Here is a 19,385-nt window from a genome sequence, read left to right on the forward strand (position 1 = left end):
GGGAATTGAATCCAGAGCGTTGTAACGAGCTCTACGCACCTGTTAATGCGGATTTCTTCAAGGTCTTTTTTCAATTTCAATTATCCAATTATTCTCGACTTTTAGTGAAGAGGCGTAATTAAATAATTTTTAAAGTCTTTCATTGTGCGTTCTATTTCCGATTTATTATTAATCTAAATAACCGTGTATGGACGACGATGTATAGTCTAATAGTTCTTTTTCCTTGGATTGTCTTTGCTCGTCACAGACTCTTCATCGTCTGACTACTTCTTAGCCGCATTATGTATTAATAATAATTTATTAACGGTAATACCATGTTACATTTCTTGGGAGTCTGCGCTGGCATCTTAAAACTGACTCTGTCCCAGACATCTTCGTTCTTTCCAACTCCTGGTGTTCTCCTTGAACATTTTGTTCGCCAACCTATTGATCCCTATTCGTTTGATAACTTCATTCAGATTTCTTTGGAGTTTTTAGAATGACTGCTGTGTAATACGGACACCCTGAGAGAAGTAATAGCATGCAGTCGAATAAAGCCCAGGTGACTGTGGTGATGATTTTAGAGAAAATATAACAGTCAGGGGATGAGGAATGTTTGAGACTGTGAAAAGCAGTGAGAGGTTGAATTGCTTCAGCCTGTAGAAGCGCCGCCTTCTGATCCAAATGTGCCTGCTTCTGTTGTTACATTTACCGGGCACCTCGACGTGTCCAAAAAACCGTGAAATAAAAGTGTTGTTCTCGTGCTTTTCACTGAGGAAAGTTTCCAATAAATGTTTTATTCAGAGTGAGTGGAGCCGTCAAGTGAATAGTCATCATTTATTTCTCAGCGATAAAATCTTATCAATCCTGTCAATACAGACTGCGTAAGAAGTGTCACAGAGAGAATGATAGACCGTTTGTTACAGACAGCTTGAATACTTAAAATCGACCTTGATTTGACGTCATATCATGCTTATCATATATTTCTGTTCCAAATATCACTCTATATACCGCCTAATTACTCACATCACATCACATCACTATGATACTGAAATGTTGTTAACAGTGACAAATGCATTTCACATTTCAATTTGTAGGTGTTTATTGTATTTTTTACTACGCTCATTGCAGTTCTTCTCCCAGTTTCCTGGAGTTGACATATTTTAATGAATTTAGCACAGTTTTACGGTGGGATACCCTTCCTGATTCCAACCCTTATGTAGAGGGGATATATTGACAGTTGCCTGATGCTGTGGTGCTTTAATATCGCGACGTGGTGTGCATAAATGTAGCTGAGTATTAAGAAAAACGCCCAATACCCACCCGTCCGGGAATCTAACCCGGAACCTCTAAACCAAAAGCCAGTACGCTCAGCATTCAATAAATAAGCCTGACTACTGAGCACTTGTGGATGAATAAGGTTTTTTGATCTCACTTTTCCTGATTAAATTATATTTGACGTTCCTGCAACACGATAGGAAAGTCATTGTTTCTTCGTATGAACCAGTTCAGGTGTTGTGGTGATTGTTTTAAGAGGGAGTAGAACGAAGTAATCATCCTCTCCGATTCCTTGAAGAATGAAGGCATCGGCTAGAGAAAGAGAAGGGCTTAAAATGAAAGGTTCCCTAGTAATCACAATCCTAACAACATCAGGGTCGAAAGATGAGACGAGTAGACCAAGGGAGGTCGGATAGGAAATGTGACAGTGATCGCCGCACGGCAGTATATTCTACCGCCCCAGCAACATGTTAGATGGGTTGCATAACAATTGCTATGAGAGTTGCATAGCCATCCTATAAGCTTGGGCTTCGTGGAACCTGTCCACTTATTACGGGAAGAAATATTCTGGTTGTTGTCTTGCCCCGTTTGTTGTTAGAAATGCAGTTTTAATTGACCATCGTAGCGTTTCTTTTCTTCATTACTAGAGTTAGTCATCTTGTGAACAGTAAAGAAATAATATTCGTGTCGTAGGAAAAATTCTGTCCAGTGATAAAGGAGATGAGGACAATTAAAATGAGCCCCCGAACTCATAACTTTCATCCACATTCAAAAGGGGGAAAGTAAGGTAATGTGTAGTGTCCGGCAATAACTTACAAGTGTACTCTAGCCTGCACAACGGTTATGCTGTACGTTTTGCATAAACGTTAGGGGTACGGCCCATCAGTGGCTACATTACGGAAGAACGTGTTAGATAATACTAATAATAATAATCAAATTAGTTTTCATTCTAACATAACTGCTCTGTTTACTTTTCTTGCCCGCACTGTTAAGTAAGCTTGCTTTAAACCGTGCTGACTAATCCCACTGAACCAGGATCCAGCTCGAAGATGAACCACTCTCGAGTTCTCGGAACGAAAGCCGCCGCCGTCATACGGAACTTGGTGACACAAGGCTGTGCTGATGTAACCGTCTCAGAGCGTGTTCTACATTCCCCCCAGGTATTTCCCTCCCTGTGTGGCAACTTAATCCGCTGCTAAAATACTGTATCCTTGAAATATTTTCCTCAGCCAGATTGCTTCTGTACTAAATAATTTAGTTTCATTTCTAAATCCTCCTTATTTACCGAGCAAGTTGGCTGCGTGGTACGGGCCACGTCGCTGTAAGCTTCTATTTGGGAGAAGCTGCTTTCGAAGCACACGGTCGGCAGGCCTGGAATTTTTCAGCGTTTCGCATTTTTATCCACACCAGGCGATTGCTGAAACACATCGGCTTCCCTCACAGCCTATCGTATCCTGTACCTATGTGAGGTATTACGACGTAAAACGACCAGGGAAAAATGTTAATCACCTATATTTTCAGTTTCGAATTTTTGTAAGTTTTCCGGAATTTTCATGAAATTTTCGTGCATTATATTCAATGTCGTCCTGCGTTTTCAGAAAATAATTCTTCCATATGGCATTTTTCCATTTACATACGATATCTACTTTATTATTATTATTATTATTATTATTATTATTAATAATATTATTAATCCTAGTTTTATGGCTGGATGCTCTTCCCGACGCTAACCCTATGTGAAGGGTTGTATTCATCACTGCGTGCATCTGTGGTAGTTGGTAGCGTCGTGTGTTGCGTGTAGATTAACGCTATGTGAATTAAGAACATACAAACCCAGTCCCCGAGCAAACGTAATTAACCATAAGCAGTTAAAATCCCCGGCCCGGTCTGAAATCGAATTGAAAGGCCACTGATCTGCCCATTCACCCAAGGAAACTGACTTTCCAGAAGAATTTCTTGGTAAAGATAGTATCTAGAAATACGTAGGTTTTTAAAATATCACACTAAGGCTTTCTGTTTTTCTAATAACAAACATTTCTTGGGAAACTGTTGACACATAAAATTTGTTGTTACAACTTTTTCGATGGCCATTTCCCCAAACTTTTATCTTCATAAGAATGACACATGAAGCCTCCGAGGCTCAGGCTCTCACCGCTGGGTTCCGTGGTTCAAATCCCGGTCACTCCATGTGAGATTTGTGCTGGACCAAGCGGAGGCGGGACAGGTTTTTTCTCCGGGTACTCCGGTTTTCCGCGTAATCTTTCATTCCAGCAACACTCTTCGCTATCATTTCATTTCATCTGTCAGTCATTAATCATTCGCCGAGAAGAGTGCGACAGGCCTCGGCAGCCAGCACAATTCCTACCCTCGCCGGAAGATGGCGGCTCCATTCATTTCACTGACTGGAAAACAGTTTAGGTTTTCATTCAAGAATAAGGTATATTACTTCAGAAATTATTGCATCAATCGACTTAGAAAATAATTGTACTCTTTCTTCATTTGGTAGTCTTTCTTGATAATGCCATTTTTGGAAAAATAATCATTTTCAAGGAAAACTTGAAATACTAGACCAATAATGTTTCGCTCGGGTGTAAATGCGTTCCTAAGTGTTCTTCCGTTGGAATTTCACGGTTTTGTAATTCGTTCGCTTTTAATATTGGTAACAGTGAGAGATGTTTTCATTCACAAAATGTGTAACTACTGTATCTTCTAAAGTGAGTTCAGCTTTCTATGTAATATCATTATTACCCAATTGCAAACCCTATGTTGCCCCAGGCTGTAGATAACAAAACTACATTAATATGTGAAATAACAACTGAAACTTAAAACTAGGAAATTTTTCAAACACATTATAATAGCAAAAAGTAATAAAAGGTTCTTGGTATTGTATGTCACAGATATTTACTAATTCATATCTACTTCTTTCTAAAAGGGGGCAGTCAAATAAGAAATTATAAACAGTCTGTGGCACTCCACAGGTACAAGTAATATTAATTCTAAATCTCTCTAAGTATGACCCCAAATTTTCCATGTCCTGACATTATCTGTAATATCTTAAAATGTAAACATATAAACAAAAGCAAGACAGAATAATTCTACAAAAATACTAAATACTGTTCGCTGATAGAACATAAATGCAATTAAAATTAAAATCTTTATACTGTAGATGCAATGTTATCTAGCGGTCAAGTGAAATGCATTTATTCTCACAATAGATAGCAGGAAATGTGAACTGTTAGCAAACAGCATGAAGAAAGTATAAACAATTAAGATCGGATAACAGATTAATACTAGTAATAAGAAGTATAATAATAATAATATTAATGATGAATGAAGTGCATTACATATAAAAGAAAGCCCACTCACACAACTCAGTTATATTTAGAATAGAACTCGCCTGGAGCTGAGGGGACAGTAATCATCTATTGCAGTTGATATTATTCTGATACATCAATGCTTTTCTTATTACATTTAAATGTATCTACTACTGCATTAAACATTACACTTACACCTAATCTCTAAGTTATAGTTTTTAAGTTATGTATTATTGTCTTAAACATTAAGTGTTTTATAGTCTATAACAACAGGTTTCTTACCCTTATTATTAATTAGTGCGAGTATTCGTTTTCTTACGAGTCCGTACAGATTTCTCCTTGTCTTACAATAGACACTGTGTTCTGTGTTCCCAGGAGAACTTTCGGCAGGCAGATTTGAATTTAATAGAAAGTTGGATGAGGTCGCAGCTCTCTTCTGTGTCCTTCATACAAAACTGAATTGGTGGTTCTGATACTAGTAAAATCTACGTCGACAACATTTGTTAATTATGCACGAATCTCTGAATTACTCTGTGTGTTTCATTATTCTGCTTTTCATAGATTGCAAACTCTATTTCACACATGGTAACAAAACAAGATTAATGCAAGGCCTTGTAACTACAGTGTAACAGAAACGTTTCTGTTAAGTGCTGAATATCCATATTTATATGATTCTACATTTTAATAACCAGTTAATAGAAGATTGCAAGTGATTAAAATATTTGAACCACAATCTTCACAATGTTCAGGTAGTGCTTGTGATAATGCTATTCTTACAAAAGTCACATATTTTCCTTTGATATCGATACATCTTAATCGTTCTTAAAACAGTTCTGGCTTAGTGTGTGATCAGTGATGGAGTGTGTGTGATTGATCGCGGAGTGAAAGTGTTGAAGACGCCCCTGTCGTCCTTGCCTAATGTGATTGGCTGGGTACCGCCCTTAGCCAATGCCACCGGTAATGCGCCAGACGTTACTCTCTTGTCTCTCTGTTGTTGCAGATGTCGGACTTCCCGGTAGAGAGCGCACAGAACGGTGACATGGCGGCCGTTATGGAAAATTTCCAGAAAAAGAACGCGATGGTCAGACCTCAAGTCACCAGCACTGCTACCCAGGTAAAACACATTGTCCATTCTTCACCCAATATAATTATAGTCGACATTTCTGTCTCTCCTACCTGTTTGTTTTGATGTCTGCATATCTCCCTCATTTAGCCCCTTTTTTTTAACAATCCTCTTTCCTGGAAACTTGTCTATCCTTCTAACCTACTTACAGTTACTGCTGAAGTCCTAATTCGGCATTCCTATCCATTGTTGTCCCACGTCTGACATTAATTCTGCGAACCACATTGTCTGATTTACATACAACTGTATTGTTCTTCCATTCTTGTGTTCGCCTTCTGTTTCCGTGCCGTACTTGAAATTAAGGTGATATCTTACCAAATAATTTATACTAATTCCTCACAAACTTTGCATATCCGTGTTCCTTTGTTATTAATAAATAATGCAATAACTTTGCTAATTCCTCCTGTGAGACGTTGGGAATGCTATAAATAAATCCTCCTTATACAACTTCCATTAGTGTCTCCTTCCACTAGAACTCTTGGATATACCTGAGTAATGTCCAATTTTTAGGATATTTGGACAGTAGTACTCCAAGCACATTGGGGAGAATACTGTTACTTTTACGAATGGTTGCAGATTTTGACATAAATATGTCTTATGGCTGGAGGGGCATCCGAAAATGTGGGTAACGTGACGCGACAAAGTGTGTGACGGGATTGTAACCATAGCAACCGTGCAGGCAGTGATATAAAGTATTGTTACCTAGCAACCGTGCAGACTATGTCTTATGGCTCGTTGTAGCAGCCGTTGATGGGTGGCCATGGCCAGAAGACATATTTATGATAATTTGATTTTCGCATAGATGGTCGTAGCACACATCTGGAAATAAATCTTCCATTTCTTTATTCTTCTTCCTAATCTTCTTCATTGTTGTTGTTGTTGTATTATTTGAATGGGCCACCTGAGGACCGCCATGTTCAACTTTTCCGCTTAGAGAGGGAGGGACTTGATGTTTGCCCAGGACTCGCGCATTCTCCCTTCGTCCAGAGGGCGCATGTTTTCTCACAGGGTAGTCTGTCCTGAAACCACTTTTGTTTAATTATTCTTCTGAGAGGAGCTCGGTTTCTGATATCGTTTTGAGTTACTCCCAGTTCCTGCATGTCTGGTGCCCCTGTCTTCCTGTTTGCCCTGTAGTTGAGAAGCGGTAGGTCATCCTAGTTGGGTTCATCCTCATGACATGTCCATAGAAAGTCAGAGGCCTCTTCCTGGCTACGTCTGTGACTTTTTTCAGTATAAGAGTGTAGCTCCTGGTTTGGTCGCCTTCTGTACTCGCCATCTACTTTCATCGGTCCTAGTATCTTTGTCAAGATCTTCCTCTCCTGGACCTCCAGTTCGTCCAACAATCCTTTCCTGTTCACCATCAAGCATTCTGTGGCGTATTACTGTCTGGTAGTGCCTCAGTTTGGTGGTACGAGAGAGACATTTCTTGTTATAAATGTTCTTGGTCAGTCGATATGCTAACTCTAGTTTGTAAATCCGGTTTCTTAATGCTACCCCTTCTGACATATTAGGTTGCAGCCATTCTCCCAGGTACTTGTATCTCTTGACTTTCTCAATCTGGCCCTGTTCCTCGCTGGGAGTATCACTGTCCACGCCTGTACACCCGCCTTGGCAGCCTGGTCTTGGTGCATTGAGCTGTTTCAATGCTACTGCTAGTGCCATAATTATTATTGTTAGGTACAGTATATTGACACACTAATAATGTGCTCTGTAGTTTTATAAACCTATTAGTGTGGGTCTTTTCTAAACCATCTGTAGTTATGTTAAGAAATGTTCTTCAAGACTGCCGGACTGATTTTGCACAGACGATACACGTTAGGCTTTCTAAGCCCCTCACAAAATTCACATCAAATTTTACCACTGTGTTCTAATGCCTCGTAAGTAATAACTCAACAATTTACAATCCTCAACAGCCAAACACTACACAAAAAATAAAGATTTTTATCACTTTTTTTTCAGCATATCTGTCATATATAATCTGTACTAGCACCTAAACTCAAGCTTTAGAATTGAGCAAACTCTTTTTGAAGAATGTTTGAATATTCATGGGTCATTAACATATAATAGAGAAGAAGGTCGCTCAGGAAGGTTATTTACGAATGCCGTAATATCAATGGACCTGCATTCGAACCTTGAGGAATTCCAGAATAAACATCATACACTCTCCATGAATTTTCTTATACGATATGTATTTGTTAAATTCACTCCGACAGTGGGGTTCGAACCCACTATCTCCAGTAATCGGGCCACGGCCGCTTCCTTCCCATTCCTAGGCCCTTCCTGTCCCATCGTCGCCAAAAGACATATCTGTTTTCGGTGCGACGTAAAGCACATAGCAAAAAAAAAAATTCATACTATTAGGCCTTAAAATATACAAAGACACTTAGTCTGCAGGTTGAATAATTGATTACATGAAATACCAGGAACTCTGGGTTCATTTTTCCCACTGCCATAATGGACAACTTATTCCCTGTGAACTAATATCATGGCGATATGATACTGGTTAATGTCATGTTCAGAGTGAACCACAAGTGAGGTCAGCAGCCAATATTCACTTAGTTATGAACAGTACTTCGATAGCTCAGTTCTGTTTAATGTGGGACGATGTAAAAATGCCAAGGATTGTTCTTTTCATGGTCTACGTACCCGTTATATTAGCTCCATATTTCTGCTTAATTAAAATCATTGACATGAAAAATGATGAGGCGCAACGCTTTATGCTGCTTAAGGATTACTAAGTAATTGGTCAGTTGCCACGAAGTTGCTCCACGTTTGGTTGTCCTTCGCAGTCGTCTTCATTGCCGCATAACTCAGCGCTCCTGTGCCTTTCACTGTTTGTTCTACTGTCGTCCACTGGCGTCTCCTTCAGTGAAACATCTGCTACAACTGCATGTATAAATCACGGATACCACCTCTGTCCTACCATATCAAGGACCACGTTGTCTTTCAAAGAGATTTCCATCGTCATATTGTAGCACCATACTTCAGGCGCTTCCAGGTGGCAGATTTTTGCCTTGTCAATTATGTTTTTTGTTTAAATATCAATGGACCGAGTTTCGAGCCTTGAGGACTTCCCGAGTAAACATCGTACTTGATTAATTCCCTTTAAAGGTTACATATTAGTTAAATTGATGCTTTCACGGCGCATACTAATTGACTCCAAAGGATACGAGGAATGTTAGGAGTTCAGGTTTCAGAGGCTACAAACGTGCGCACCAATCATTGCACCATTTTAAATGCTAGCTAAAATAATGAAGAGCTGAGTTATTCGGACAGTAGAGCGCTAGCCTTGCGAGCCCATGGTCGTGCCTTAAAATGCTCAAACACGTCATCCTTGCGTCGATAGATTTTCTGTCACGTAAAAGAACTCCTCTTCGTCAAAATGTCGACACCTCATTGTCTCCGACAACCGTAATAGTGATTAGTAGCTTGTGTGTTTCAACGGAATCACAATCCAAGGAGAGGAAACCAAAACACTGAGATTTGACGATGATATTGTTATTTAATCTGGGTCTGCAGGAGATATGTAGAAATTGATGAATGGTATGAACAGAGTCTTGGGGAATGAGTACAAGTCCAGAATATAAGTAGTAGAGTCCAGTCGAATGAAGTCAGGTGATGCAGGAAAAATTGGATGAGGAAATGAAGTATTTAAGGAAGAAGATGAATATTGTTACTTGGGCAGTAAAATAACTAACGATGACAGACGTAAGGAGGACATAAAATTCAGACTATCACAAACAAGTAAGGAACGCCTTTTTTAAGAAAATAAATTTGCTTACTTCAAACATTGGTATAGGAAGTAGAAAGATGGTTTTGAAGACTTTCATCTGGAGCGTGGCATTGTACAGACGTGGAACATAGAGAACTAGCTCAGAAAGAAAGAGAATATAATCTATTGAAATGTGGTGTTACAGCAGAATGCTTAAGTACAGATAAGTAGGAGGAATGACGAATGAAGGGTTAAATTTAACGAGAAGACGAGATAGAATGATAAGACACGTCTTAAAATAGTCAAGACTTGTTCAGTTGGTTTTCCAGGGAAGTGTAGGTGGTAAGAGCGTAGGAATAGACAAAGATATGAATAATACGAGCATATTAGAGCAGATGTAATAGTTGGCACAGGATAGGTTGGCATGGAGAGTTACAGCAAATGACTCATGACTCACTGTTTTAAATCACACCAACAAACACACGAGCTGTGGCGACGATCGGGTAGGAAAAGAGGCGACCAGCTTTTGCCTGGAGTGAAAATGCGTAAAGTAAAGTTAGAATTCAAGAGGGCAAATTGGGGCAAAAATATTCGTTTATATAAATAAGAAGTAGGTACTGGAATAATTTACCAAGGGAGATGTTCAATAAATTTCCAGCTTCTTTGGAAATATGTAAGTAATGATTAGGTAAACAACTGCTAGTGAATCTGCCACGTGGACGACTGCCATAAATGCAGATCAGTGGGTGATTGAGTGATTGATTGATTGATTGATTGATTGATTGATTGATTGATTGATTGATTGATTGATTGATTGATTGAGTCATCAACGATGTAGGAGAAGAAGGCTCCAGCTCTCTCCTGTTATCCCTGGCTCCAAGAACTCGATGTGGTGACCCCACCTGATTTTGGCAAGTTTGACCTTCAAGTAAGCCGCCGCCAAATGACTCTTCTTAGTCAGTTTATTTGTAGTGTCCAATAAAGACTTGGTTGGTGGCCAACGTGTTCTATATTTAGAACCGCCCCTGTTGTTTTCTGTTACAGATGTTGGCCAACAGTGCGACGTCTAGTTCCTCCCGCGTAGCGAAGTCATCCAGCAGCTCGACGACGACGTCCTCATCGTCGCACCGCGTCTTGAACGTCACTTCCAGTGAGATGAAAGCCTCTTCCATGAAGTCCGATCTCTCGGAGCTGAAGAGCAGCATCACGGAAATGAAGAACCTGTCCAACTTTGGCAGGCTGAGGGCGTCCATGGAGGAACTAGACAGGGAGGATTCAGGTGGCGGTGGAAGCAGTCCGGAGATAACAGAGCCTTTGGTGACCTTCCCTGACGAGCCACCTCCACCCGTAACGAACACCGTCTGTCTGACGAGTCCTAATCTCGTCAACAGCATGACGCCGGGTGCGCTCAATGCAGCCGCCACTTCGTCATCGTCTTCTTCGGAGACGGTCAAGTTCGAGCAGAAGCGCGTGACTTCGGCATCCAAGACGAAGGTGGTCACCGACAGCTATCGGGCAGAGCAGGCCGCTGCTAGTACGGCAGAGGTCAAGCACGTCCAGACAGGGGAGGTGAGCTACCAGGAACAATCGGCTGCCAAGGCTGTCAGGTCCAGGCTCGAAATGGAAGGAGTCTCCGCTGAGAAATCGGTCGCCCTTAAACAGGTAAGATTTCTTATTCTCTTCACTGATTAACAGGTAAGTTCCTAGTAATTTATTGTATTTTCGTTACTGTTGTTGCAAGGGTCCTGTAAGGAGAGTCGCATGAGGAGAAGTCGAATTCAGGAAGGGTTTGTGCAAACCTATTAACAGTCCTGCAAGGAGAGTTGCATGACAAGAAGGGGTTTTTAAAGACAGCACAGTTGCAGTAGGGTGTATGTTAACCTGCATTCAGTTATGTAGGGAAAATTGCATAACTACTCGTAGAAGAGGTTCTGTAAGACATTACAGTAGCAGGGTGTATGCAAACCTGCTTAGGAGTCTATAGGGAGAGTTTACATAATTAGGAGAGCTGTCTAAGTTGTGTAGCGAGAGGTGCATAATACAAGAGGCTCTTAAAACTGTAAAGGTGTTTACAGCTCTGTAAAAGAATGGTGTTCTGAAGGCCGTTTTGCTAAACATTATTTAATAGTCCTGTAACGAGATTTGCATGGATAGTTAAAGGCACCTGCAGGTGAAAAGACGTCAGCAATTCGCATATTGGTGTCTCAGTTCTCTGAATAGAACAAGCCTTTCTAAACCTAAAAATATGTTGCAGTCGCTGCTAAGAAATAAATCGCCCATAAGCAGGGAAGATTTCATCTTCTAGAACAACACATTTTCATTTTAGACATTTCAGAAGAAGAGAATTGTAATGTGTAATACGTTCGCTAGTAATCTTAAGTTTTTTGTTGTAAATATCCTATAAAAGCAGAACAATCCTGTACGGAGAGTTTTATAATTACAAGGTGCTCTTAAAAACCGCACAGAGCAAACATTCTTCCATGTCTGTAGGGAGGGTTGCATAAGTAGCAGGGACGTTTGAAGAGCGTGCGAGATCTGTACAGAGATTTTGTACAAGTAGTAGCGGTTCTCAACGGTTGTACGCCTACGTTTTAAGTAAAACAGTTCACAGTTCAGTGGGGAGAGTTGTAGCTGCTCCTTAAGGCACTATTGTTCATGATTATTCAAATATCTTCATGGTAAGGTTTCCAACGCTATTACGTAAAGTTCTTCCATGTTCTTAAAGGCTGCGGAGCTCAGTCTGCCAGCTGGGTGACAGGTCTAAATGCCGACAAGTGTTGATTGAATCCTGCTAATGCTGGAGCTGTGTATACAGTCCTAGACTTGTTCCGTCCCATCGCCGCCAAACGACCTCTTGAGTCGGCGAGACGTAAAATTATGTCTTCAATGCTTTAAATAAATGTGGAAATGTTTATTACACACAGTCTCTTGACATAAGTCTAAACGGTCTGACACCGTACTTAGCCGGTTCGAACGCTGTTGGTCGAAAACGTGTTTGCCTGCAGGGTAGGAGAGGTGATGGTATACACTAGATTGCGTGCAAAAATCCTGGATAATTCCAAACCTCTCCGCAGTGAGAGCATGTGTCCGTCCAGCACACCCTTTCGTGTTATTTGACAGCTATGTGCCATACTTCACCCTCACACCCAGTAGCGTAAATCGCCGTTGAGCGCAGGATAGAAAGATTTACACTAGGCGAGCCGATTCTGTTCGGAGAGCTGCATAATTACAAGAGGTTCTTAAAAGCAGCACACTTTATGCAAACATTCTTCCACTTCTGTAGGGAGGGTTGCATAAGTAGCAAGGGCCTAACAGTTGAGAGACTTCCTCTTACCCGGTTTTGATTCTTGGCCAGATCAGGGATCTTTACCTGGATCTGAGAGCTAGTTTGAGGTTCACTCAGCCCACGTGAGAACTGAGGAGCTATCTGACGGTGAGACAGCGGCGCCGGTCTACAGGCCCTACCAAAAGTTTAAGGTAACCTGCATATTTCATGAATATGATTCCCGTCCTTAAACCTTCGGTCTCAGCCATACGATATTTTACAGGGAACTAGTACATGTTTAGAGGAACTTATGCTGAAATTGTCATTAAATTATCACTCTTTGTTTTGAAGTTACTAATTTGTTTCCTTACAGTGGTTGGAAAGAAAATAGCTAAATGTTAATAGTCTAGGAGAAAATATGGAGATTACATTAATATTTTTGTTATGAAGAAAGAGATAGCTGTAGAATATTTATAATTGTAATAGAAACAGAATATGTTTCCATTAAAAATTTGCCCATTTAATAGCTCGCAGTAAAACCACAAGTGTTCATAAAACAATCACTGAAATTGGCTGGACAGGAGACCCCTCAAGCTACCGAGATCGTATGTGTGTTACGCTGTCATAGGATATTCAAACCAGGACCTCTAGAAAGCCAAGAATAACGGCAGAGAATATTCGTCGCTCTGACTATCCTTCACTTCGTAATCTGCAATCGTGCTGTCTGACCACCGGTCAGTACTGTAGTGCCAAAGGATCATCTTCTTCACGTCCAGGTGTGCTTAAGAAACTTTCCAAAAAGTTTCAAAGCTCTAAAATAAAATAATTCTTAAGAAAAATGTTCCTAAATCTAGAAAAATTAGATTCAGTTAGATAGGGTGTACCGACTCAAGACAGGAAGTTTAAGACTGGAGTCTGTTGTCTTATCTTGGATGACAGTGACTGAGTTGGTTTTGATCGTGACAATCTCGTCGAAGACTCTTTTATTGTTTATGTCTGCCACAGCGTGATGCCACTGCTGATGCGTGTGCCAGGGAAAGCGTACGGTGGCAACAATATGTGTGGATGTGTTCATTAGCATATGGTTTCTCTTCGCTCCGTCGCATATGAGATTCAGACCGGAACTAACGATGAAACGGGATGATAAATCTCCAGAGTTGAGCTACAGAACGCAAAGCGCAACATGTAAATGAACGTCGAAGCCAGGCCATTCCGAGCGGTGAGCTGCTAGTGGGGGGTTCAGCCGATATTACAAAATAATTTTAATGATTTAAATGTTTCTTTGCAAGATAGATGCTGTGTGGAACAGAATTCCTAGTTTTTAAAATGGGACCTCCACTGTCCAGAAAACAATTACAGGAGGGAGATTTGAAGAATTTCGATATTACAAGCATGTGACTTGTCTGATTGTAACTCTGGTAGTTACGGTGAAACAATCCAACAATGGTTTAGAAATACTGAGGACACATGCCATCAGAATTAAATAATTTGGGATTCATTTGAATTAGCGATACGAAATGTGTGACGCTATGCTACCTAGCAACCGTGCAGGCTGTGTTGTGAAGTGTTGATGGGTGGCGATGAGTGAGAGACATATCAAAGAGGCCTCATCTCATCTTACTCTAAGAAATTATTTCATTTGTGCTAGTTTCATAGGCCTCGAGTCAGTCTCCCCCGCCCCCCACCCATTCGATGCAGTGAATGCTACACTTGTCATACAGTTGTCTCTCGAAAACGATTCATCATCTACTCAAAAACATATTTATCTTTTGATTTTCCCAAAGGGGAATTTGTCGTCAATTTTTATGGCGCCCTCTTGTAAAAGTTTTGAGCAGGCTGCAGTCAAATTGCTAAGCGAACAGTACACTAGGTGATGACTGTATAATGTTCCAGTGGACATAATTCTGCTCAAACTTCTCCAACATTATTGAGTTGGTGAAATCAAAGAAATGCCAGGAGTCCGTCCTAAATCTAAATGCAGAAAAAATGTCATTCTTTTTGTTGTAATTTTTTAAAATATGTTTTGTAATTCTTGAATATTCTTTCTATGTCTCGTCCTCCCTCCCACCGGGCTTTCTATCAGCCCTGGTCTAAGCATGAGGCTGTCCTCTTCGAACGGCCTGTTGTAACCGGATGGAGAGGCTAGAATTGAAAAACGCCTGGATTCTGCGCCATGCATGGCTCATAGTTCGTACCACAGTCATGTCCACTTCGTGACTAACTGGTTAGCATGCTGGACTTCGGTCCCAGGGGTCTTAGGTTTGAGTCCCAGGACGTGATTTTGATCTTCATTGATTACTTTCTCTGGATCGATGCTGGCTATTTGTGTCATTTCCAATATTACATTTCATCCAAAGTTGGGGCATATACTCACAGACGCGCAAGTCGCCCACGGGTGTCAACGCCAGAAACCTTCAGCTTGCCTCTCTGAAGCCATCACGCCATTGATCACTGCTCACCTCTTAATCAAAGAAACGCTGATTATATATCTTAAGTCACAGGTTGCTTGATGCAGTCTCCAGCAGCAAAATAACGCGGTCACCTTCCCAAGTTCCGACGACGCCCACCAGTAATAATAATAATAATAATAATAATAATAATAATAATAATAATAATCGTTGTAAGGTCTACTAAATATTTTTATGGTTTTCGGACACGTCGAGGAGTCGGCATGTTTGCCCGCAGGATTTGTTTCCCGTGCCAGTAAATCTACCGACGCCAGGATCGAACCTGCCAAGTTGAAGCCAGAAGGGCAGCACTCTACCGTCTGAGCTGCTCAGCCCGATTATTATTATTATTATTATTATTATTATGTAATCATATTTAAATTTTTATTGAAGTTGTTTCATTTTTAGGTGGTTTATTTTTTTATTTATTTATTCAGAAATTGGTTTGAGCACACTGAAGAACGTATCAGTATCACAGTGCACGATCTAGTAAACTAAAAAGTGAATGAAGAGCTCTATAAAGGTGTTAAGTATTCGCTGTGTCGACCTTGCCGTGCGCGCCAGCCAGCTTTTCCGGGGAATGCTATTTGTGTCATGACGTCAGAGAAGGTCCCACAAGCACGGCCAGCCAAACAGGTGCCTCACGCTCCTTCTGGTTCAGTACGTTATTAATGTAACTCCATACTCACGGCCTTCGCGATCGTCACTTGGCGCCCATTTTCTTGAACTCGTGAAAGTTCTAGTGTGTTAAATGATGATAACGCTTTCTCTTCACTTTAAATTAACGCATTTCAACAGTAATCGCAGTGTAATCAGAACATTTTTTAACGTTCCTCGAAAACGGGTACATGGAAAGAAAAAATAAGACGCTTTTAGTGTTTGGGCAGAACGCGGACACAATCATGTAGTACGTGCACTTCCCGCTGTTTTACTTAGGACGCTATCGCAGATAAGTCGCATCAGAAGAGAGAAATCACATCACAACAATGGTCAATGTAATGTTACTGTTTATCAGTTTTATGAGCCTTCGATATTGAATGCCTTATCTTCCGACTTTAGAGCCACTCCTTCCTTCTTACGTGTCTCCCTTTTGTCTTTATTCTCTATAACTTTTGTTTTGTAAAACATTTCGATAGGACCAATAACAGATATTTTAAAAATGACATTTTAGTCGCTTTCCTCTAAACTACCATTTCATCGAGCGTGAATAAGAATCATTTATAGCCTAGACTTGATCCCCCCGACTTAAAATGGCAATTTTAATTAAATCCTGTTCGCCCATTTTCACCTGGTTCGGCACTGATATGGACTTGACAACGAAAATCGAAGTTCATGAACAGCTCGGTTACCATATCCGGTACGGTAAAAATGTGTAAGACATAAATAATCGGAAATTGAATTCTATATAACTCTAGTTCTGTAGTATTTATCGATAGGACCAGTAATAACAAAAATATCTGAGGATTAAATGTTAGCCCTTCTCCTAAACTACCATTTCATTCAGCGTGAATAAAATTATTTATAGCCTATATTCTAGTGCCTCATTCCTCGACTTTACATACCGCTTTTCATTAAGTCCTCTTCAGCCATTTTCTCGTGATGCCCGTACATACATACATACATACATACATACATACATACATACATACAGACAGACAGACAGACGATGGAAAATTAAAACTTGCAATTGTTTCTTACTGTGGACACGACCGATACGGAAATGCCATTCTTTTAAAATTCTGAGTAGTTTGTTCTTCAGTGTGGTGAATATAATTTTGATTAATACATTTATAAACTATCTGAAAAAGAAAACATATGATATCGATATTATACGTGAAAAAAAGAAACAGGAAAAGAAAAGAATCAGGATATACAACAGGAATGTCTTTGCTTCTCAAAAATGTGACGCGATACTTCTGTATATATTATACTTCTTTACACTTGCTGAGCGGACACTGTTTATTTATCATTCGTAATGAAGTGAAATTAGATATGATGAAACGAATAGCGTATAACAAATTGTCACTTCAGTTGAGGAGTATTAAAAATATTCACTGTTTAAGAAGTCTACATATTTTTCGTAAAAAAAAAACAACTAAAAACAGAAATGTATTAATTAGTATTGCCACAGTTAAATATAATTGCTGATTTTCTGCAGTGTAGTGCCAACATTGTTAAGATCAACGTATATTATATTACCATGAATTGTAAAGCCAAAATTGCAAAGGCCAGCCAATAGCTCACTGGGAGAATACACGGAATGAATGGATGAAGAAATAAATATATACAGTGAACAATTCCAGAGAAGAGATGGCAGTGGTCGAAGTGACAGGCGTGTCTTAAGAAGTGCGGTCCGGAGACCGATCATGCATGAGCATGTGAATACACGGAGCTGAAGCAGGTTAGTCTGGTACGGCCAGTGGAAGACTCGTGTCATAGAGCAAGGTGACTGAGACGCATGCAGTGTTGGTACAAAGGCCGTAATCATCCAGTCGAGTTCATCCTGAGAGTTCGAGCCACATTTCCTGCTTACGTACCGGCATACGGCATGAAACTTTTTCTTGCGTCAAATACTCAAAATGTCCTCTGCTAGAACTGATACCCGCGTGTGTAATGTAGAGTTCAACATGGAAATAACATGTTTTCTTCTTCTACTTAAGAGGAATGTGTCAGGCCCTTATAGCTTAAACTTTTTCGGTTCCAATCTCCCAGCTTCACAATTGATAGTACAGTCTGTGCTCAAATGTATTATTGAAGATGTTTCCAGACACGCGCACGAACGTGCGATAAAATGAAAGTGGTAACACGAAACCGATTAAATTATGATACACCTGTTCCTGATATCGGGTTGGTTGAATACTGAAGCCACGAACTATGTAAGTTCTCGCAGATCTCAAATGTTTTAAAATTAAAATTTCTGCTCAATATGGCGTGTCCTAACAATAATGACAACTGCGTTAGCTGGAAGTGCATTTCATTCTTGATATAGATACCAGTTTCTTGTTTTAAGGGCAAACATAACACTAAAGGTGCGAAGCAGAGAACTGATATCCCTCGAAGTCCGAGGATATTCTTTAAAAGTAGGATCAAGAATGGTATAGAAATGCCCCTGAACCTCCGAAATCTAATTATTTCGGAGTAGAAGATAACAACAGTTGACCAAGGAAAGTGAGATGAATGTAGTAGTTATGTCGTATTCAGCTAAGACTGATATGATGACTACTCCGTTACAAGTCCACACATAATCTTCATCTCCTCGGGTAAGGCAGCGTTCTTCGTTATCTTCTGATGATAAGATCCCTAAAGGTTGCTTGTTAGAGGCATGTTGCACGTTTGCTTCGTTGACAGACGAGTGCAATAGATCATTTACAGAGAAATCGTAGCTGAAATTCAAAGGAGAGCGAAATAGGAATGAAGCGTCATAAGACTGAAGTTTTTTATTATTATTATTATTATTATTATTATTATTATTATTATTATTATTATTATTATTATTATTATTATTATAAGCCTGTCTTCTCGTCAACGTGGACAATGTTCACTTCGTACGGATTTTGTATCACGAGAACTAGAAAATATACAAAGGAAAGCAGCTCGATTTGTTCTGGGCGATTGTGGACAAAAGAGCAGCGTTACGAAAATGTTGCTGGGAAGACCTGGGAGTAAGGAGCCGAGCTGTCAGCGTTAGTGGACGAGTAAGGTTAAGATAAAGTTGGAGTTCATGAGGACAAATAGCGGCAAATATTAGTTTCTAGGAAAACGAGTTAGGGATTGGAATCATTTCTGCAGGGAAATGTTTGATAAATTTCATTGGAATCATTTAAGAACATAGTCTGAGTCATCAGTTCATACACTGGTTTGATGCAGCTCTCCACACCAGCCTATCATGCGCTAATATTTTCATGTCTACGTAAACACTACATCCTACATCAGCTTTAATCTGTTTGTCATGTTCATATTTTGGTCTTTCGTACCATTAGGAGCCAATGACCTAGGTGTTAGGCCCCGTTAAACAACAATCATCACCATCATACCTTGGTCTACCCCTACCGTTCATACCACCTACACTTCCCTCAAAAACCAACTGAACAAGTCCTGCATGTCTTAAGATGTGTCCTATTATTCTATCCCTACTTCTCCTGAAAGCATTTGAGATGTGGTGCTGGAGGAGGATGGAAAAGATCTCATGGACAGCAAAACTCACAAAGGAAGAAGTTCTTCGACGAATAGATGAAAAAAGATCCTTTTTAGCAACAATAAGAAAGAG

At 40.1% G+C, this 19,385-nt stretch overlaps 1 protein-coding gene across 5 annotated transcripts in view; it reads left to right on the plus strand.

Annotated features, from left to right (window-relative positions):
- Positions 1-19,385, plus strand: part of Sarm (sterile alpha and armadillo motif) — a 466,437-nt gene that overhangs the window by 407,091 nt on the left and 39,961 nt on the right. For all 5 annotated transcript variants that reach the window (XM_067154564.2, XM_067154566.2, XM_067154565.2 and 2 more), the window contains 2 exons: positions 5,572-5,685; positions 10,451-11,068. In XM_067154564.2, the coding sequence (XP_067010665.2) occupies positions 5,572-5,685; positions 10,451-11,068 (732 nt within the window). The remainder of the gene's footprint in view (positions 1-5,571; positions 5,686-10,450; positions 11,069-19,385) is intronic.

The sequence above is a fragment of the Anabrus simplex genome, chromosome 10, assembly GCF_040414725.1.
Source record: "Anabrus simplex isolate iqAnaSimp1 chromosome 10, ASM4041472v1, whole genome shotgun sequence".
In the NCBI taxonomy this organism is placed as follows: Eukaryota; Metazoa; Arthropoda; class Insecta; order Orthoptera; family Tettigoniidae; genus Anabrus; species Anabrus simplex.